The sequence below is a fragment of the Populus trichocarpa genome, chromosome 4 (genome assembly GCF_000002775.5).
Source record: "Populus trichocarpa isolate Nisqually-1 chromosome 4, P.trichocarpa_v4.1, whole genome shotgun sequence".
NCBI classification, from domain to species: domain Eukaryota; kingdom Viridiplantae; phylum Streptophyta; class Magnoliopsida; order Malpighiales; family Salicaceae; genus Populus; species Populus trichocarpa.
This window is the reverse complement of record NC_037288.2, coordinates 4,126,013-4,148,177: the sequence shown is the minus strand read 5'-3', so window position 1 is coordinate 4,148,177 and position 22,165 is coordinate 4,126,013. Positions and strand designations below refer to the sequence as shown.

The 22,165-nt window shown below is 33.9% G+C and overlaps 3 protein-coding genes, 1 long non-coding RNA gene, 1 other non-coding gene and 1 pseudogene across 7 annotated transcripts; 2 read left to right on the top strand and 4 right to left on the bottom strand.

Moving 5' to 3' along the window:
• Positions 1–1,020: 1,020 nt before the first annotated feature.
• LOC7470239 (uncharacterized) lies at positions 1,021–2,035 on the bottom strand. The gene is made up of 2 exons (XR_008058954.1): positions 1,765–2,035; positions 1,021–1,594 (listed from the first exon to the last, which is right to left on the bottom strand). It is a non-coding gene; the product is annotated as an uncharacterized LOC7470239 (transcript).
• Positions 2,036–2,179: 144 nt separating this feature from the next.
• Positions 2,180–4,710, top strand: LOC18097495 (ras-related protein RABA1f-like; annotated as a pseudogene).
• A 520-nt stretch (positions 4,711–5,230) lies between these two features.
• On the bottom strand, positions 5,231–6,975 carry LOC7470213 (uncharacterized). Of its 2 annotated transcripts, XR_008058927.1 has the most exons (3): positions 6,469–6,975; positions 5,472–5,525; positions 5,231–5,378 (listed from the first exon to the last, which is right to left on the bottom strand). XR_008058927.1 is itself a non-coding variant. In XM_024598861.2 (2 exons), exon 1 carries the CDS (start codon positions 6,832–6,834, stop codon positions 6,472–6,474), a length of 363 nt encoding a protein of 120 aa, XP_024454629.1. In that variant the 5' UTR covers positions 6,835–6,975; the 3' UTR covers positions 5,231–5,525; positions 6,469–6,471. The 2 variants fall into 2 exon arrangements, 1 of the variants encoding a protein (XP_024454629.1); XM_024598861.2 differs by having other exon boundaries at positions 5,231–5,525.
• A 16-nt stretch (positions 6,976–6,991) lies between these two features.
• LOC112327175 (uncharacterized) lies at positions 6,992–8,091 on the top strand. Its single transcript, XR_002981245.2, has 2 exons — positions 6,992–7,122; positions 7,283–8,091. It is a non-coding gene; the product is annotated as an uncharacterized LOC112327175 (long non-coding RNA).
• A 1,853-nt stretch (positions 8,092–9,944) lies between these two features.
• On the bottom strand, positions 9,945–12,253 carry LOC7470241 (uncharacterized). The gene is made up of 8 exons (XM_002305733.4): positions 11,903–12,253; positions 11,403–11,440; positions 11,235–11,303; positions 11,044–11,130; positions 10,926–10,960; positions 10,649–10,734; positions 10,335–10,400; positions 9,945–10,243 (listed from the first exon to the last, which is right to left on the bottom strand). The coding sequence occupies exons 1-8, from the start codon at positions 11,967–11,969 to the stop codon at positions 10,209–10,211; spliced, it is 483 nt and encodes a 160-aa protein (XP_002305769.1). The 5' UTR covers positions 11,970–12,253; the 3' UTR covers positions 9,945–10,208.
• A 1,628-nt stretch (positions 12,254–13,881) lies between these two features.
• On the bottom strand, positions 13,882–18,562 carry LOC7476365 (uncharacterized). 2 transcript variants are annotated; one of them, XM_002305734.4, is made up of 8 exons: positions 17,925–18,562; positions 17,501–17,704; positions 16,849–17,340; positions 16,370–16,480; positions 15,837–16,025; positions 15,337–15,567; positions 14,554–14,674; positions 13,882–14,461 (listed from the first exon to the last, which is right to left on the bottom strand). In XM_002305734.4, the coding sequence occupies exons 1-8, from the start codon at positions 18,357–18,359 to the stop codon at positions 14,349–14,351; spliced, it is 1,896 nt and encodes a 631-aa protein (XP_002305770.2). In that variant the 5' UTR covers positions 18,360–18,562; the 3' UTR covers positions 13,882–14,348. The 2 variants fall into 2 exon arrangements, with proteins under 2 accessions (XP_002305770.2, XP_024454493.1); XM_024598725.2 differs by having other exon boundaries at positions 16,849–17,343; positions 17,925–18,399.
• Between the last annotated feature and the right edge of the window lie 3,603 nt (positions 18,563–22,165).

The window sequence follows — 22,165 nt, the reverse complement described above, 5'->3', positions numbered from 1 at the left end:
CTCTGGAGCTTTTAAGATGCACCACCATCATATAATTTTATCAAAATCCTTTGGAGGGTCATGAAAATGGGATCTCAAATCCAAAATAGATAAATATTTTAGATGCAATAAAAATTTTTTAATGTTGTAAAATTAGGTATATGGATAATGTGGCTGCAGAGAATTTGGATTAACACTCATATGATAAAGGTGTTTAACAATTGTATGTTATAATAAAGAGTTGAAATATCGTGATACTATGACTGTTGAGATTATTGAGAATATCATGAAAAATAACAAAGAACATAATTAAATAGGATAGTTCTATATTGGAACTTTTCTCTCTTAAAGATGCGCTCAAAGCAATAATCACCGCATTGAATAATATTCTCTTATAATAATTTTGAAGTTACTTAGCAACACATGTCATCTGCTTTTCTATTATATACAAATGTATGTATATATGGTTGGATTTAGATCAAGTTTTGAGATAGATTTAATAATATTTATAATTTATTTATATAAGTTAATTATTTTAAAAAAACTACTTATTCAGTTCAATTTGACTCATTAAATTAGCATCCTGCAATATAATTATTAAAAAAACTATTATTCTGCTAGTTTCTACGTGCGCAGTAATTAAACAGGATGATTTCACATTAATTAAGAAATTTATATAACAACCACCACGCACATAAGTAATTAAGTTGATACCATAAAAAATCTATCAAGTTTTTTTTTTCTTTGTACGAATATAAGTATAATAAAGTTGTTAATACATCCGTGCGATTTATTTAATTGCTAGAGATAAAAGTTCTGTTGACGTACAATATTCAAAGTTATTTGATCTTGGAATCACGAGTTGGGTTCTTTTTCTCTACTTATCAATGGAGAAAATTAATTAATTAGGTAAAAAATATTGTAATTTTCAATTTGTTTGTGAAAATTTGTGATAAAAGGGGAAGAAAAAAACTTTCAACAAATAGAAAACGATTCACTAAAAAATGGATTTAGAACGAAAATAATACTCCGAACGACGGATTTAAGGAAATTGAGCACATATTATTAATTACTAGATCACACAAAGTTACACAGAGGATGGCCACCTGAATTATTATACAAGTACCAGGCTTATCTTTTCATGCCACACACCTTGTAGAAGGGAAGCATCAACAGCCTAACTGATGGAATCCAAAGGTCTAAAGTGCTCTATACTATATATTAGGGCCTGGGAATTACATGCACCTTTAATTTGAAGCGTTTGTTTCACAGTACCACGTACGTACTAGCTAGCTTCACTTAAACAAAGGGCATGTTCTGTCGTGCTGTTCCTAGTTAATAGGAAGAAGGTAAGCATTAACATCCTTAGGAGGAAGGGAAGCATTAACATCCTTGTTGACGGAATCTAAACGGTGCAAGTAATGATCAGGATTTGGGCATGAGTCATGTTTCTTTATAAATTCAACAGTCCATTTCGCGGTGCCTTCAGTGACCTCAAGGGCTGCCTGGAAGCTGTGATAGAAAAGCATCATGTTTCCTTCCAACACCTTGTAGGTGATTTGCTTGGCTTTAGGGTCAATCTCTACCACTTCATCCTTGAAATCCTCAAGTCCAGCTATTTAAAAAAACAACGCCGCTGCTTGTTAAAGTATATGCATGCTTAAGGAAAACAAATGCTATACAAAAAATTGTGGAACAAAGTAATTAATTGATAATTATCTTAAGGAAAAAAGATTGAAAATGTCAATGAGAGTCTCCCCTCCTTTAAGAAGTCTGAGTTCAAACCTTCATCGAAGTGAACGCGCTTGCGGGAGCCTACTTTATCCTCCCAACTAGAAGTACCGTCAACGAGTTCTATTTTCTTAACATTACGAGGAGAAATCGTCGGCAAGAGGTACGCTTCTTTCCAGTAGACCTCATAAAACTTAGCAGCAGAGCATTGAATTGGTGTCTTGACCTCCTTCTTGCCAATTTGAGCCATATCTTTTGCTTGCTATAAGAAAACTAACGACTTGTAATCAAAGTACAGAAGCTGAGGATGGATGCAATGTGGAGGAAGCCTTAGCGTTATATAGGATCAGAAGAGAATCACCTAGCCTCTAATGTAGGACCTACATATCTCGAAAAGGATAAAAAATTCTTCATTGATTAATTTCCAGGTTCTCATTTGGATGTGATATCGATCTAGTCTGGCAATATAATGGCCTTATTTTTGCCAGCCAGGTAAATGCGATAGATAGATTCTTGTGGTGGTCCTCCAAGTTAATGATAAGATTGAAATAGACTTGCACCATGGATGGTGGCTCAATTGGATTCTTCCTTCTCACCATCGACTTCCCTAAGGATTGCACAGAGTTATTAAATTTGAGGTCAAGTGAAAAGAATGAAGATGAAAGATATGTATGATAGTTAAAATAGAACGAGGGAGCTATATAAGAAGACTCTCAAAATCCAAATATTAAATTAATTGTTTTATTAATTGTCGATCGATGAGCAATTGTGATGTCTTTCAAAAAAAAAAACTAATCAATTGTTTTGGTATATTGTTATGTTGTTAATTTAATCTAAAATAACAATTAAGGATATTATCTTATTAGATTGTTAGAAAATTAATGTAATAAAAACAACTCATAAATCCTTACAAATTAAACATCATAGATAAATATAAATATGTTTTTTTTTTAACGTGATTATAAATATGTTCTATTATTGCCTTCAGAGTGCCACTCTTGGACTTCTTTTGCTTCATCATCTGGGACCCTAATTTGGGACCCTAATTTGAAGCAATATCAACATTAGTTAATGTTCAAAACATAAAATCATCAACCATCTAGGAGGTGGCCATTGATAAGTACTTTGGACTAAGAAATTTATTCTCTCTGTGGTCTCAGGTTCGAACTCTTGGTTGCTCATATAATGGTCACTGGAGGCTTACATGGTCGTTAACTTCAGGGCCCGTGGGATTAGTCGTGGTGCGCGCAAGCTGGTCCGGACACCCACGTTAATCTAAAAAAAAAAACATAAAATCATCATTACAATATTCTTCAATTTCAAGGTGTATCATATGATCATTGCCATATCGATGGAAAATAAATTTTGAAAGTGGACATATTAGTCTCCTATATTTATGTTTTGTACATAAAACAACTGGTGCTGATAGTGGGAATGGACCGCAAAACTTTATTTAAAAAAAAAAAAAAAAGGGCTCAAAATAAGAATCCATTCATGTTTCTACACGACATAAAATTCCAAATATCACTGACTTTTTGGTTCTTGGGCATAAACACATCCTATCCTTATTTTGTCGTCTGAAATAGATTGAATTCTATTCAACTCGTTAGAAAATATGCTACAAGTTCCATATTTTGATCTGATCTTTAAGAGTTTTTTTAAAAAAAAATCAATTAGGTTTCATCATTTTTTTACAAGAGACACATTTGTTGAGCAGAATTGTACAAAAAGACACTCTTTACCGTACAAAAAAACTCATCAGAATTGCAAAAAGAATCCTAATCTTAAATGATCAGATTCTTGGACTGATCAACCCGAAAGGAACAGAAAAGGTAGAAAAAAGAAAAGAAAAAAAAAAAACAGAGAGATCCATTAAGTACAGTAGACAAATCGTTAAAATGACAAAAAAAAAATTAAGAGAGAAATGACAGTTAATGTCAAGAATGTTAAGTTAATTATTAATTAGGACTTATTTATGCATTCTTTTCATATGCTTAAAAAATTAATAATAATAATAATAATAATAATAATAATAAAGATTGAAATAATCGCAACGAAGGAAATAGGAATTTTATGACATTATTACATTCGAATGGTACCAGTAATGTTTTCATCGTTGTTTTGATAAGCCTTTAAAATATTTTTTATTTCTTTATTTTTTTTCCTTTTTATCCTCTTTTCCATTGCTTTTTATTGAATCATGTGTAAGCAATTTAACAATTTAAAAAAATCACAAATAACACCTGCAAATCACAACTTGTGAATCGTAGATATTATTTATAACTTTTTAAAATGTATTACTTTTTTAAATATTTTTTGCATTGTATTATTTTATCATATTTTTTTTAACTATGCTAGAAATCAAAAGGACACTTCAAATTCATCTCTCTTATTTCTTTTCTTTCTTTGTTTTTTGGTCAAAAGATACCGTGCTATCACAGGTGCATACTATCGGGGGGCAGTTGGAGCTTTACTAGTCTATGATGTAACCCGCCATGTTACATTTGAAAATGTGGAGAGATGGTTAAAGGAGCTTCGGGATCACACAGATGCCAACAATGTGATCATGCTCGTAGGAAACAAAGCAGACCTGCGTCACCTCCGAGCAGTTGCCACTGAAGATGCAAAGGGTTTTGCTGAAAGAGAGAGCACATTTTTCACTGAGACTTCTGCTCTCGAATCAAATGAATGTTGAAAATGCTTTCACTGAGGTGCTGACCCAGATCTACCGTGTTGTAAGCAGGAAGGCTCTTGACGTTGGAGATGACCAAACATATTTGCCCAAAGGACAGACAATTAATGTTGGCAGCAGAGATGATGTCTCGGCTGTGAAAAAGGCTGGATGTTGCTCTTCTTGAGCATTGATAAGTTTTGAAATGTTTCAAGATTTTCTCAGATTAATATTGAAGACCCGGTCTACAGATTATCGTCTTTGGGACTCCATGCCCTGTTCATATCATACAGGTTTAGCTGACCATTTGACAAGGTGCTACGTTGACAAAAAATATTCAACTCTTTAAATGTTACCATGTCTCAAGAACGAGAGATGAATTGTTAGCCCATTTTGGATCTTCAAAACCAAACAGTTGTTTATTTGTTGTTCTCTTAATCAGTTAAATTATGAATTCTAAGTTCGGTTGTCTGGGTCTTAAACGAGTGAAGACTGGCTTGGACGGAGCAGGAAATAATAAAGCCCAAAGCCGAAATTTCATGTTTCGAGACTCTACTCGATGCGTCATATGTATCTGCATTCTACACAAAATATGCGAGACTTCGGTACATTCCAAGCTGTTGATTTTGTTCTGTAAATATTAGTATATGAAATAATTAAATTGAATGTAGTTATATATCAGGCACTTGTATGCTAGCATAGCACAATAATCCTCTGAACTCCATTTAATTTCCTTGCAAATAAAAAAAAAATTAACAAATGAAGCCGAGAGAACACTTTCAACTTCGATCCTCTCTCTCTCTCCTTGATCAAACATTCAACAAGGGGATTCAAAGTCAATTGTACGGATTAGAGAAAATGTAGGCAAAGATCCAAATTATGAAAGAGCCCAGCGACGTCCACATGATTAGCTTACAAATCCGGAAATCCCATTGTTAGTTGAACACAAAGTAAGTCACAAAACTTATAAGAACTGTACATAAAAACCAGTAAGAACCTTGGTTGTAAGAACCTGCCGATACAATGGCTGATACTTGAACACAAAAAGTCACAAAACTTGTAAGAACTGTACATAAAAACCAGTTAGAACCTCGGTTGTAAAAACCTGCCAATACAGAGGCTGATCTCCATTATTCTTGTGCATCTGCAAAACATAGTTCAATCATGAATCAGTAATCCAATGAGGGAGGAGGAACACCAAGATAACTTGAATAAATTTTATCCTATTACAGATTTTGGTAAAACCCAGATCTGAGAGTAAACATAACGAAGGAATGAACGATAGATGACTGGAGCAATTACAGTCCAGGTGCCATGTAAACCAATGGGAAGAATATAATTCTATGAGTGAAGAACTACCACTACACATAACAGCATAAAAAATATTTAGCAGGTAGCACAATTGTTACCAATAACATGATGATTCCACCTTTGAAAAGAAGATTCCATAATGATAATTCAAAATGGAACATAATGTAGTCTGTAAGGAAAAACCAAATCACAGTTCACATGGAATACAAAACTCTTGTAGAACCAAAAAAATGGGATAGGAAGCTTCACAATCCGCCACTGAAGCCATATTTGAGTCCAAAGGTTACAGAGACATAAATAAGAAGTCTATATATGATAACATTACGCCTATAGAACACAGTGTAATTAATTATTTGGCAGGAGTTGATCCCCTAACCAAACTCCATCAAATTAATCAAAGTTCACAGAGCAGCTTTCAACACCACCCTATAAACCAGGTCACATCCATGATTCAAGCCTCTAAGATAACTCTCTGAAGCAATCAGCTGTTGCTCTATATAATTGTTGAGCAATGAGAGACATTATTTCATCACAATCGATCAAATCTTGATTAAGCACAAAATTGATCATTCCATTTCTATAACTCGAAGCTATTGATTACTTAATTATTCTTGATTTCCCTAGAATTAATCAGAATTCATTAAAGATACATTCATCACCAACACCAAAAAAAATCTTGAAACCAAAAACCTAGCTCACAAATTAAAACCAGCAAGAACCCACATCAAAAGTCAAACCATAAAACATGAATATATTAAAAATAAATTAAAACTCACCAATTATCGAGTTGCTTTTTCTTTAGCATCATTAGAAGGCGAAGAAGAGGAATCATCAGTCCTGGAAGAGGGTAAAGGATTGGATCCCTTGATGATCCAGCCAAGCGCGAAAAACGAAACACCAGCCAGAATAGCAGTGCCCCAAGCGTGAGAATACCATTTACTGTACTGCCTAATAGCAAACCTCCATTGTTCCCTCAGTGTTGCAGGGTCCGGATTTGTTGTCTCGGGTGGGTTCGAGAAATGGACCTTTTGACCCGAGTAATTGCCGTTGCCGGGTTTAATTTCGGTGGGGTTTTTGTTAGATGAAGAAGAAGCAGAAGAAGAAGGAAGGTTTTGGGGATTAGGGTTTTGGGGATCTGACATGGTAAAGCTATGGATGGCTGCTACAAACAAGTGGCTACTTATGTTTGTGCTTTCTCTTTTTGTCGGTTGTCTGGTGGTGTTCTTATCTTTATTGATTTGCCACTTGTCCTTGTGGGAGATAGAGAACTCCCGCCCATGTACTCTTTTTAGTAAGGTAGCCTTGTAACTATGATTGGACACGAGGTGGACTCGGCATTAGGCGCATGATAGAAGATTGTACAGCGCAGTTCGCGGGAAAAAGAAGGCTTAGCTCCAGGGTACCTGGGAGACCAAATAGGGGTGGAGAAGGTAAGAGGAAGTATCTAGTACACTCGTTTCCTACCTGGTTCTCTTTCAATTTCTTCTTTTTATGATAATTAAAACTTATTTCGCCTTGAAATAAAAAATCTTGTCAAGAATCCATCATTATTTTACGCATACCCACTTTCTACTTGTTGATAAAATGCAGAGAAATTAGAAGCTTGGCATGGTGTGTGGCAGAGGAAGCTTGTCTTTTCGTTTTAGCAAGTGAAGAAAATGGGAAGCGAGGCTAAAAAACAAGGCCAACAGCGAAGGATTCAAGTCAAGAGTAAATCGTACTTGCATAGTGGGGACACAAAGCATGTCATAGCTGGCATGGGCCTCATCACTCTTGTCTTTGGTGTCCCTTGGTACCTCATAAACAGAGGTTGGTTTTCTTTTCTTTTGACTCTCTACCATATATCTATGTGGGTTGCTTTAATATCAGTTTTGGATTGGTGGTTCAATGATGAAAAGGAAAGGAGAAGTGAGAGGAAGTGAAAGTTAGAATCTTTTTGCAGTTTTCTTTACTGGGTCGTTAGCATGGCGATGCTGCTTTGTGTTAATTTTTGTTTGCTAAATGAAAAGTATATTTTCAAAATTTTAGATTTCTTTTTCTTGTACTGATTGGGAAGATGATCGACGGTTGAGTTACAGAGAAGTATTGCTTTGTGTTAAAGAGTTAATTACTCAAAGTGCTGCTGCTGTTGGGTTTGATTTGTTTGGTTCCTAAAGAATGTTGCCGAGCAGGAAAGTTTTTCGACTTTCCTGCTTCTCTCTCTTTGTATTCCTTGCTTGTAGATGATATTTTATCAGGGTTGATTTTTTATGCTTCTGAGGCAGTGAGGAGCCATGTAGTAGAAGCTTGGCAAGGTCTCTCAATTTTACGATAGCTAGAACTGATGATTTACTGATTTGTTTGTGTTTACTGGGCATGTGATCGTACACTTCGCAATCAAAATCTTGTCTGTTTCTTTAGTTCATTGGATTGGGTTACAATCTTGATCGGTGGTTGGTATGATTCATGTCAAATCTAAATCTAAATCTAAATCTAAATCTAAATCCACTTTTTTTCTAGATAATATGACTTGGAGCATTGTATTTGCACCAAAAATAAACATTCATATCTCATCCAAATAAAAATAATAATTATTTACAACAAAGTTGGGGAAGGGAGTTAAAATTCATCGAGTACAATGGAATCAATCACGATGAAAGAATTCTAATTAAATAGTAGGTATGAACTAGAAGTTATAATTGATCAAAACAAAGCAATCAATCAAAAGTGTTTGAACAAGTATATATAACTAGAAAATATAATTTCTATTCAAAGTCGTATTCTTCAACATAAGAACTAATTAAAATTCTTAGATTAACCTAGGATTCACGTGTATCAATAAAAAAAAAATAGTTTACATTATAAATTAATAAATATTTTTATCAATATCCAGAATTATTTATATAAGTAGTATTCAAACTTCTATAACAAAATAAATAAGACTAGATACTATTGTAAATGGTGGTAACCCTTTATACTCACTCCTATATTTTTATCAATATTTTCCCCTAGATGGTTTTGTTGTTTTTTTGTTGTTTTTTTTTATTTATTGTTTTCTATTACATTTAGATTATTGTAATCTTTCTTTTTAAACCCCCATTCTTTTTGCATTTATAGATTTATTTTACCAAGTAAGTTGAAGTAATTTCTTGTCGGTCTATCAATCAAGAAATAATGATCAAAATCCATTAAAAAATAGATTATTTATAGATTTGGACAGTAAAAAATCATCACTATTAACTAAAGGTCAGTATTTAATAGAGAGAATATGAGTGATTTGCATAGAAGTATAGATTCAAAATACTTTACTCTATTATTTAATATGCCCAAGCCAATATGCAAGTAAATTGACTAACAAGCCTCTAATCCTCAACATATATAAATTGGTTAGAAACAATAATAAACCTTGGCCTGATGTTTTATTAGAAGTTCTATAGGCATATAAGGCTTCATAGAACACTGCCTTATAAACCTCACCATTTATTCTAACATATGGCTATGATGTTATGTACCTATAGAGCTTAGAGTACAATCACTCAAAAAAATTACATAATTTAAAATATGGCTTATAGTCTCCTAACTATAAGGTCCATGTGTTGTTATCAAAGTTCTCAAAATGAGGTGCCTATCATTTTTGATCAATTGACCAATGGAGAGTTTCATTTTTTATCGATCAACGGTCAATATTTGAAGAAGTATTATCCCTATATAAAGAAAATACTAGAGGATGGCACTCCTGAAAAAATTGGAAGCATAATATTGGTATCACAATCATAAAATTGCTCTAGATTTAAGTTGATTATGATCTGGCCTGAATGGTTAGGCTTTGTTTCCTATTTTGGCTTCAATTTCATATTTCTCTTATTATAATATGAGTTTAAGCTATTATTTACAGTTAGTTTATAGAATTGAACATTGTTGTAGAAATAACTAAAGAACAAGCACACGTAGTGCAGAAAGATGTTCGGAAAAAAAGACAAAACACACCTTGTTTGAAATATTTGATTGGCTTTCAGGTTCGACATCGTCAACCTTTTTTTGTAATAATGTTCATTAACCATGTACATGGATTTGTTCCATCAATTTCAGTATTAAATAATGAGGTATATTTCATTATTTTTTCAAGAGCATTATTTACATAAAAATTAAATATTCACATTGTAATAAGAATAATGATTGTTCATAACCTTGTAAATCAACCTTGTTAAAAGAATCCTGATTGACTAGGAGGTTTGAAAAAGAGGATCGACTAAGAGACTAGGAGTCAAAATCGTTTAATTTATGGTTGAAAAACTGGAGTTCAAAATAGAATAGCATCGAATGCTCATCGTAAGTGTTCAAATACAATACAAAATATTACGTGTACAAATTAAGTTCAACCTTCTAAAAAGCATCTCAAAGACATTATAACATGGTCTACTGAGAAACTCAGACAAGAAATTTTTGTCGGCACACAAAGGACAAATTATAAACCGACTAGCAAGTTCTTTCTACCATATTATGGGGGGCACTAATTGTTGATAAATTCCTCGAAAGGTTATTTCCGAGTTTCTGCTTTCTTCTGCTCCCTGGCTGAAAAACACAGTTTTTATCATTTACATGAAAATTAAAAAAAAAAAAAATGGAGGGAAAAGCAATTTCTCCAAGGGTCACTGAGTCTTACCAGCCTTTTCTTCTTCTCGCTTTCTAGCAGCTTCTACCCTTTGCTGGCGTATGAGACTTAAACGTTCTGCATGAAGAAAGGATCGTGAAACTTAGATGGAGAAAAATGACGGCTGGAAATAATAGGGGAAGGAAAGAAATTTCCTTCAACCAATGCCATGCCCATCTCACACGAACATGTATTGCTATCTAAAGAGATTGAGCTGTAAATATAGTTAGAGAATAATATTGGTTGAAGTATCCTTAATTATCTTCAACCCATGTTCAAAAACATAATATTCTACATTAGAGCCCCAAGAAAATATAATATCTTACCTAAGTCTTTCCTAGCTTGATCTGTTTTCCCTTGTTCTTGCAGCCTCATATATCGCTCATGAGCCCTTTGTTTCTCTATCTCCTCCCTGCAAACAGATTGAAGCAAGCAGAGTCAAACAAAATTTCTTCAGGTACAATCTAGATTCCAAAGATCGAATCCTAAAAGCAAGATATTATATCCTGTTTTGGCAGGGCCATAACAGGGTAATAGTTTTTTCTACATCTCACTAAAGAGTTCCTTCTTCAATAGAAGATACGCAAAGTCCCATTCACTAACCTTTCACGCCTTGAAAGCTCTGTTGTTTTCCCCATCTGAAAACACCAAATAACAACTTTACTTCTCAATTTAATTTGATCACAGAAAACTTAGAAACAACAATGTTTCTGAAACTTACATCAACATCTTTAGCTTTCAAATTCTTTGCTTTCACCATATTAGGATTTTCAATCTGAATAATACCTTGAGTTCCTTTCCGCTTTTGCTACACATCATTCAACAATAAAACAAAAGGTAGTTTCTGATTAACAAGCCATTCAAAATAATAAATTAAAATAAAATGCAATTGACGCGTGATTATTTACTAACATCAGAATCATCTTCGGATTCCTCTTCAGATTCCTCTTCCTGTTTTTCCTCTTCATACTCAGCTTCCTCCTATATATTTTAAAGACAATCTCTCTCACACAGTACTGACTTTAATTAACAAGACTATTATTTAAAAATATAACTACTAATCAGAGCTGAGAGACAGACTCGTTTAAACGTTCGAGGACGTGTTGAGGTGCCAGCAACTGCAATATATTACAAAGCCAAAAAAACAAAGAAAGAAAGAAAGAAAAGTCAGGAAATTCTTAATTCACCAATCACATTACATGCTAAAAAAAATTCTCCTGAAAATTGAAAAAACTATTGCAACCTAAAAATTAGCCAAACCCATATATAATTGTAGCTGAAACCAGACATTGATATAAAAAAGCAGAATAGAATCCATCATCGAAGGCCAACATGCTTAGTTTTTCAAATAAAAAGTATACACACACACACACACCTAAATAATTAGAAGATGTATTTTCAAACAACAGGAATCAAATTTTTTTAAAAAAAAAAATCTTTTAAGCATAATAAATACATCGAAATAAGCAACAGAATAATCAAGTTCTCAGTGAAGTGAGTCCAGATAGATCCAATGAAAAAAATAAAAGAAACCCACAATTTAAACGTTTTTTTTTTAAAAAAAAAAGGGCCAATCTTACGCATCTGTTCGGGGGTAGAGAACTGGCGGTGACCGGTAGGCTTTCCCTTGAACTTTCCTCTTCCCATCTTGACAAACCAAAACAGTAAATATTAAGTAAAAAGGAAAAGGAAAGGAAAGTTGAGAGAAGGGGGATGGATTGTTGGCCTTTTTATTTATTATGATCAGCAGGAGGACGGATCTGCTTGATTGAAAGTGGAAGGAAGAATATTCTCTTTTTTTAGAAAAAAAGAATATCTTTAATAATGGATAGGTTCCAAAAGCAAAAACCCTAGTGGAACAAATTTGGACCAGCTTGTAGTAGTTGTGTTGAAGGAGCTTCTGTGTCTGTTTTGTCCACAATGGTTTCGATTACTGCGCCGAGGACACGTAGTAGATTTATTGATCAGACGGTAGAGGAGAGATGTATGATAGATGCACGGCAAGGCCAGGGAGAGGAGAGAGATGTCAACAACAACAATGTCGGGCCAAGCCCAAAACAGCTCGACCCATTTATGAGGAATCCGCTATCCAAATGTTCAAGAAAGATTGCAAGAGGTCATTTGTTTGTTCCATTTTCTGTTGGAGCTTGAAATCACAGTCAACAGAAAGAAAAAGACTGAACAATTCTTGATCCACTTCTTCTATATAGAAACCTAACTCGGTGGTATGAAGCCTCCGGGGATTTGTTTTTATGTTTATGGTGAAATAATGGTGGAATTCAATACCCTGCAACGAGGTGGGAGGATCAGGATTGTTTGGTTTATTATAGATATAACGATTTGGTCTCGGTGTAGGTTTTTATTATATATCAATAAATTGTGAATTTTAATTTGTTGATGTTGTTTTGTTAAATTGAGAATTTTATGTCTTGACATTGTTTTTAAATTATGAGATTTAATATGTTGGGTTTTTATATTTTGATATGTTAACATTGTTGTTAAACTGTCAATTTTAATATGTTAGATATTTTAATTTTTGAATTTTAATGTGTTGATATTTTTTAAATTGTGGATTTTTTATTTTATTTTAAAACTGGGAATTTTAGTGTGAATATTTTGTACAATTTGTGTGCATGCATTTTTTTTTATTGTACACTTAATTTTTGTCATGATGAATTTTACTTATGTATTTTAGGAGTGTTTTACATATAAAAAAATAACAAAAACATAAAAATCTATATATATATATCATGTTATTGTCGTTTTCTCGATTTTTTATTGGGTCAAAGCCCATTTGTTTTTATTTTATCATCTGCATGAGTCTAGTGCCCATTTCGTCCAAAATAATAATAATAATAATAATAATAATAAATATTCTTTGTTTTAAAAAATATGTTTTGTTAGTTGTGATCTTTGATATAGTAAACTTAAAGCAAGCTGTTATTTTGGAGGTTAATGAGGATTAACCCATCTTTTATTTCTTTTTCTGACAATTATTTTATTTAGAATATTCTAAGAGACTATTAACATTATTGTTACTTGAACTATATTTTTCAGTGCAAAAAAAAATCTAGGTGTAGCCTATAGTGTATTGGGTGTCTATAGCTAATAATATATACTAGTAAGTGTGTTTGAGTGTCTTAAGTTTAAGTGTGTTTGAGAATGTAATTGTAGTTACTTAAAAAAATTTTATTCGTTGAAATTGAATTTAAAAAATTTCTATCATAAAACTAAACTAAAAAATAATATAAATTTTGAAATTATATAATATATAATGCATTTCCTATTTGAATTCATAATTACTATAGATTTGAAAGAAATAATATTCTATCACTTGATTTTGTAATTTTATTAAAAAAAATGCTTGATTAAAAAAGCAATAAAAATTCAAATAATGCATGTTAACTCCTATACTATTATTATTATTATTATTATTATTATTATTATAGTTTTCTTATTATTATTTTTGTTTCTATATTGTGCCGAAAATATTCAAAATACATCTTAAATCAAAAATTATGATACAAGTTTAAATAAAAATAATTTACAATAAACACATGCTAAGAAATTGCAATTCAAAGTTCTTCATTAAAAGTTTTTCTCATGTATTTCATTTTAGCACCATTACCTAAACTAAAAAGTTTGAACACCGCACTGAGGCTTGTAGCCCAGCGGTCTTGGCAGGATTTCCCTGCCTATGCATCCTGGGTTCAAGCCTCAGCGTGCACGCCTATCATCACCGCGGTGTCTTACCTACCTACTGGGCTTGCAGGGTGTTCAATGGGTCCAGGAATTAATCGTAGTGCGCGTAAGTTGACCCGGACATCCCGGGTTATAAAAAAACAAAAATTTGAACAACCCTCCAAATTTTGCATAATTCTGTCAGGTTGATCACACATCTGTGCAAAATATGCAATAAAATTTGCATGATCTAATCTACTTATCTTCCCTTTTCTCTCTAGGCCTACATTTGTTTCCAAAAGCTGCATGAACTATACACATCATACATCCATTGAGCAATATACTTCATCGAACTGGCCTAGCCAACGCAAAATTGGCATCCGAATTAACTGACACCAACAGCTCTATCAAAATTACCTCATTCGGGAAGTGGATCTTGAGGCCAGGTTCAATAAATCCTGCTCATAAAATACCAGGATGTAAGCAGCAAATAACACCCCCCAAAAAGAAAAATAAAAAAAAAACGAAGACAAAGATAACGAATTCTTACCAGGGGATAAATTTCGTCCACCATAAAGCTCCTTTGCTAGGGGATTGGCTGCCCAATGATTCACACCTACCCCGCTTGTAGGTTGGAAACCGACAATTTTCCCATCAGTTGACAAAACCACCTAAAATTGAACCACCACAAAAACAGCAGATCAATAATGTGGAATAGTTGTTCAAGCATGACAATGAAGAAAGAAGACATGAACCATGATGTTTTAACCCAATAACGCAAAAGTAAAAATAATTTCAGAGTTGCCATTACTTACCCCCCCCCCCCCCCCCCCCCATCAAACTGTATTGAATTTAAAGCCACTGGAGCCTCAAGGGCCAACGATAACACGTTTCTTTTCATTTTATTGTAAGAATCAAGGGAGAGTGTGGTCTGATCCATTTGATCAACTCAATCATCATCCACGAGAAACCATCAGTCAAGGTGTGAAATGATAAATGGGGATAAGACCAGCATACATTATGAACTCAGGTTCTAGAATGACAAATCCCAACCTGATGCCTATGCTCGTACTTGTTTGAATGAAAGTATAACTTGTGTGTTTCTTCATTTAAAAACCACATATTTGATTCAACAAAGAAGGCAAAATTCATGAATACGAATTAGGCCAGAGAAGGCAAAAATTTATGCATTTCCCCGTCACTTTATCTTTTGCATTTCTTAAATATAAAGGAATAGAAGCAGAACATCGTAGCTGATTCACATTAGAAAGCACTACCCAGATACATCCGAAAATGGAAGACAAAGCAAAGAAGATAGAAAAAATTGGATTACCTGATAACTAGCAATATCCTGTGCAGATGATTTCAGATCTGCATCAATCTTCTGTATGGGGGTAGAATCGGTTGAATTTTCTTCACTAGCAGCATCAGCTTCATCCATCGATTTGAAGTAAGCTGGTATTTCACCAATCCAGGCACCAATCTTCTTATCTGTCACTATATCACCAGGCCAGCCAAAAGAATCCTTCATCTTTTTGCAAATCAAGATGCAAAATTCTTGTAACTATCCAGATGAAGTTTAAGTATTAGTTTATATAAAAAAATCGACAGGAGATAAAAAAAAGAACATAACGAAATTTAAGAATTATAAAAGACAAATAGCCAGCCAAACAATAACCACTTCACCCAGCCAATCTCAAGGCATCAGTAATAGGCACAAGCAGTGACAAACTTTTGACAGGAAGAGTGAGTGTGCTCATACACTTGGCACACAGACATAAGAACATTTGATGGGAGCACTAGACCGGCATAATGTTTCCAACATATGCATACCTTTGCAGCATCCAGAGATTCATTTACTGCAAACTGAATTTCTGATGATGGAAGAGAACTATTTTCTTGAGCATACATTCGTCCTTTGCGGAGATGAGGAAGGCAAAACTGACTAAGAGCACTGATGCTGACGAGGAAAATTCCACTTACAAGTGTCACTGACAAGACATTCATCAAAGAAGAGCTCCTCTGGAAGAAAAAAGAATTGTTAGCCTGGTGCCTATGGATTCAAAATCAATTTAAGAATGGCTTCCACTATTATGAATTGATAGAAAGCTGGAAATGGAGGTCATTCACTTTCATAGCTCCCCACAGTGTATTAAGTTGTGCACATGGATAAAGCAGGACAAAAGTGTTCTTGATAATGTGAAATATGCTTTCTGTTAGGTATGGATGATTCTGCTCTTGTGAACCTATATTCTCATGTGTCTGGTTTGCAAATAGAAAGAATAGGACTCGACCTTTGAAAAAGATTTATTACTGTCAAAAAAATGAATTAAAAAACGCTAAGACAAACAGTCTACATTACACACCTTTTTTCTGGTCAAATTGGTGAAATTTGAAACAACACCACATGATAACTCTTCTTTGGGCATTGTATATATATCTTCATAGTACATATCAAATATTTCAGCCAAACCAACCTACAAAATTACATAAACTAGTGTCAGAACAGAAATAACATAAATTCAATTCAACAAACAATGACATAAACAAGACATGATAAGAAAGCACATCCACCCCTCAGCATCCTTCAAGCCACTCAAAATTCATATTGACAAGAACATGAAGGGGAAAAGAACTTGGATAAAATGCAAATCACATGGACGTCATATCATCCACTTTGAAGGCAATGACTCCTATTTTTGAAATTTCATTAAGAGTGGATCTTCAGATAGGGTTCAACAACAACAGAATATGCTCCATCAACAGCCAGAAGCCAAAGACTAAAAGAAAGAACAAGGTACCATTAACAATCAAGGGCTCATGACAGAAGGAGAGAATAGAATACCATTTGGGAGTGGGTCAAAAGTACTTCCCACCTATTCCCTGAAGATTCTCTCCACCCTTCAAATTTTGCATCCTTCACTTTATCAGCATCAATCTGTAGCCTATAAGCAGGTACATGCTCGCTTGTCCAAGCACTGAACTCAGGACCACCAATTTTTTCCAACTTAGAGTGTGCTAAAGGAGTCCACCATTTATACTTGCGCTTCACTTTTATTCCCTGAAATCTTTCCTTACTCGAATTAAAATTCTCAAGCAAACTCTTAGCATTGTCAACGATCTCATCTTCAAACAACTTATAAATGACAACCGAGGAATCTCTTGATACAATTCTTTGAGGCTTCCGGAGCCAGCTAAAAAAACCACCAGGACCCTTCCCCATAAAATCATCAAGGAAAACCCTTTCAGTGTTTTGAAGAGCAGCAATGCAAACAGTTTCTGCGAGCAGAGATATAACTTGTTCGTCTGATGAACCGAGAAAGAAGGAAGCAGGAACCTGCTGATATGAAATGAATAAGAGAACTGAACCCATCAGTATCAAGAGGCACCTGCACGACACACCCATTAATAACACATCACATAACAAAGTTACACAAATATCAAAAATACTCAAACCCTTAAACAAAATAAAAGGGAACAATAATTATATTTCCAACCTCTCTCGGGTTTTCAAGATCCTTCATGTTTCTTTCTGTTCCGGGTCTGAACAAAACGAGTTCAAAGTTCCATATCTGTTGCAAAACTACTTGTCTAAATGTCATTGAAAGAATGTTCTGAGACATAGTGCCTGACAGAACATCTTCCTTGAAAGACCTTTTCAGTCTGATTGCTTTCTCCTTAACTTTCTTTGCTGGCAAAAACTGTTAGAAAGAATCCCATATCAGACTAGACATTATTGTATGCATGTATGTATAGCTTCAAGTTCCAATATTTTGTTACTGAAAAAATAAGTAGTATCATCTCAATTCCGTAATTATAGTTTAAGACTTCATAATTTTACTTCAAATTCAGCAATCAAGTATAAACATAAACGCAGTGACTTCAAAACATTTTAGAATTTTTTTATTAAAAAAACCTGACCAATCGAGTGGAGACGGTAGCGTGCTCATCGGCGGGGCCAGGGAAGACAGTCTCAACAACCATTGCAGGGACGCCGGAGTCAAGGTGTTCAGAGGCGACACGGCCACCATCGGCGGCGGCGGCGGTAAGGGCTTGGTCGAAACGGACGGAACCGACTAGGCTTAGCCGGGCCAAGTCGTTCTCGAAGGTTCTGACACAAGGGAGAGTATTGTCATTAGAGTCCGCTACGAATTGGAGTATTTGTTGTTCTTGTTGTGTGGGTTTTGGAGTACAATGGAGGACGTGGAGGGGAAATTTGGGAATGGTTAGGGGTAGTTTGGGGAAGAAAAACGTAGGGATTTTTGTAGTTGGTCTGGACTTGGAGGAGAGGGAAGGAGGGAGCGGAGAGAGGAGAGGAAAGGAACGGGGAGAGAGAGCTTGTGGAGGAGGATGCATTTTTTTGATGAACGGAATGGCTTCTCTCCTCTGCCTCTGGGTTTTTAGAGGGTTTTGTTTTGAGTGGTGGTATGCTCTCGAACGACTCGTCACTCTTAAAACATTAAGAGACTAGTCGTTTGTTAGCCTTGAAGTAAAGATCGAAAGAAACAGAGGTACCAGTTACCAAGAAGAAGAAGAAGAAGAAAGCCTTAATCTCAAACTAGTTGGAGTCGGCTACATGGGTTCTTTTGCATCAAAAATACATATTATGGAAAATAATTTAGCACATCAGAAAGGCTATTGATGATGACAGGTTCAGAAAGGAAAAAGGGAAATCCATGTAATAAAACCTGGTTGACAATGGCAGGCAATTATTGCCTCCAAGGAAGGGATCGATATCACTTTTCCACTTTCTTCTTCAAACTACAAGTACAAGAAAAAAGATGGTCAGATCCAAAATGGTAGCTTATGCAAGTTTGCAAAATAGAGCTGTGAACAGGGCTATACTTACATATAGGATATCATCACTCTTGTAAGGTTATTTTGATTCTTCCAGACTCACATACAGTTCAGATCTTCTGGGCCTAGTTTTATATATAACTCTTATTCTAATACGTCAGAATCATAGCCATCAGAAGAAACTAGATCATCTCAGCGTGTACTGTTGTCCCTATCCTTCGAATACTTGATATCAACATGGCAACTGAAAAGCTCATACAAGACATCACGAGCAGAGGTAATATGACTGATAACTTCAGATTCCGGATATATTGCATTGGATAAGAAAACTCCAGAACATCCATTTTATAACTGGGATCCAAACTGCAGCTGCAGCCATCACTAAGTGACACTCACCCCAATACTTGTCGAGTTTTTCTTTCATTTTGACAGCTATTGCTTGCACAAAAGCATTATTATCCCTTCACTTTTTATTCTGAAAGTCCAATATCCCGACAGTCTTGGTAAGGAATGTGTTTGCAGTTGGATGCTTTGTCCCGAAAATGCACTCATGACACCATGAAGAGCTTTTACAAACCTCCCCTGCTCTTTCCCATTTCTCTGAAGTAGGCAGCCAGCAATGGTTTTGATTTCCGTATCTTGTGATTGTTTCTTTAAAGTTCCATGCAGAGGTTAACATGGAATATGTTGTGCTCTGTGACTGTATACATCTAGAAACAATTTTCTTGAAGGCAACTGCAATTGCTTGACAATTTCGCTGAACTTACGAAGAATTGTTCTTTTGATGAACATAGATGTCTCTAACACCTTCACGTATATCGTCAACTATGTTCCATAAGGTCTATAACGTACATGTGCACAACAATGCTGATAAAAAAAACTTGCCACCAGGAAAAATCTTTCCATTAGCTTAACTTCTGTCCTAATTCAGACACTCCAAGTATGTCGTATGAATCATTTAAAATCAACAGTTCTTCATTTAAAGATTCAGCAACCGATTGTAAAGGTTTTCCTGCTCTCTTTATAAAATACACAAGTTCTCGTTGCCTTTGCTTCTTCATTGGCTTCGGATGATTTTCATCAGAGATAGATTTTTTGGAAAAAAAAAGAGAGAGGACACGTACAAGGAATGCAACAAAAGGAAGAAGATGATCGATTGATTAGGCTTTTTAAGTTTAAGAGGCTTTAAAAACATGTGTCCTATATAAATTAAGAACCCATTAATACGAAGCCTAACCAAGCTATTCGAAAAATAAAAAATAAAAAGCATTCAATGGGTGACGGACTCAAAATCAGACATTGACTAGAGAAATAACTTGATGAAAAAGGATTAAAAATAAAGGTAGAACTAAAAAACAAATATGATAAACCAAACAACAATGCAACAATCAATCCCACACTGTCTAATTCTAATAGCAACCAGATAGAGATAGATGGTACTTCCTGTTCGCTGGCCCAATTTTCACAATGTTAAAACAATAATTTGCATTCGGAAATGAGATTTTAACAAATATACAGAATCTAATTCAGTTCCTTTTCTCTTTTGTTTTACAGCTTTAACTGAACCAGTAGACATGGAAGTCCAATTTTCAGTAACCATTCCTATACCCCCTCTGGGCTGGGGTATAGGCATCGAAGTTAGTAATCTTATTTGCAGGGAAGCCATAAATAGCTTGCTAGAGAGTGTCTGTATGGAAGTTTGACAATAATTGGGCGCATGGAAATGAGGCCATTGTAGACGGAGATCCATATTATTCAGTTTAGCATTGCAATATAATAAACAATCAGATGCCAATATAAGATTGACAATATGATCAACCGGCACCGTTCAGTGTTATCTCATTATTTACCTGTTATGAAATTCCAATAATGCTGTAATGTTTGGTTCCTGAGATAAAAGGGATATAAAGATAGATAGATACTGTACTAAAATAAAAGAAACCGTAGAGATAAAATATATTTAATTGAAAAGATTTATATAAAAATAAATGTATTTGAGTAAATTTATACACTTTTAAAATAGAAAGTATAGAAAGAATAAATAGATAATATTTATTGTTTTCTATTTCTAAAATGTTTTTGTAAAAACCTCTAAATTTTAAAATTATCCAATTAAAATAAATAAGGATAAAAATAATTATTATTATAATTTTAAAACACAACTTGGAGGTTGATTCAGTGCAAGGCTCAGGTCACAAATCAGAAGGGTAAATTTGGATTGACCTGAATCAATATAAAAATAAAAAAAAAATATTATCATAGTTTTAAAACTTAATTTAGGAGTCAACCCTATACAAGGCCCGGGTCATGGTTCAGGAGGGTCAATCCGAGTTGATCCGGGTCAACGTATGGATAAAAATAATAATTATTATTATTATAGTTTTAAAACCCAACTCGAGAGTCTATTAGGAAAAAAAGTCTAGGTAACGAGTTGAGAGGGTCAACGTATGGATAAAAATAGTTATTATTATAGTTTTAAAACCTAATTCAAGAGCTGACCAGGAACAAAACCTAGGTCACTGGTCGAGAAAATCAACCTGAGTTCACTGAATTATTTATATAAAAAAAAAATCAAAGCAACCTTATTTGGCCAAAAACAAATTTAGAAAAAAAATCAATGAGTTTTTGACCCCCCCCCTTTTCTTTTATCTTGGGTCAAACTGTGTTTTATCTGGGGTCAATTTAAGTTTTTTATCAGGTCAGGTCATATCAATCCTTCTTCTAATGTTTTTAAATTTAGACTAGTCTAGGCCCTAAATGAACTTGTCGGGCAAGTCCGGGTTTTATAACTAGGATTATTATAATATTATTAACTTCAACACTCGATATAAACTAAAGTGAAAAAAAATCTAATTATTTTTTAAAAAAATATGTAAATTTGACAATAATAAATATTAAAAATAAAATAAATTTTTTTTATAATTTATCATGTATTATTCATCATAACTAAACATGATACAGAGATAATCACTCTGTCTCATACATTATTACCAAATACAATTTTATCTCCATTGTATTTTTTTGTTGTCTTGTTTTTATTGCTTTATCTTTTTTGTTCCAAGACAGTAACTAAATGTTATCATAGAATTTGTGCATGATAGTAACAATAAGAAGAAATCCATGCAAATATTGTATAGAAATTTAGATTTTTTACTTTTATTTTTAAGTATGTATTTGATATTATGGTAACTTTTATGATTATAATTTTTTTAAAAATAATATTAAAAAATAGTGTGTGTGTGTGTATATATATATATATATATATATATATGAACTCCACAAATGCTTTCCAATAGCAAAGACATCCTGGCATGTACATATAATTTCATCAGGTTAATCACAATGTGAGAAACTTATTACTGCTA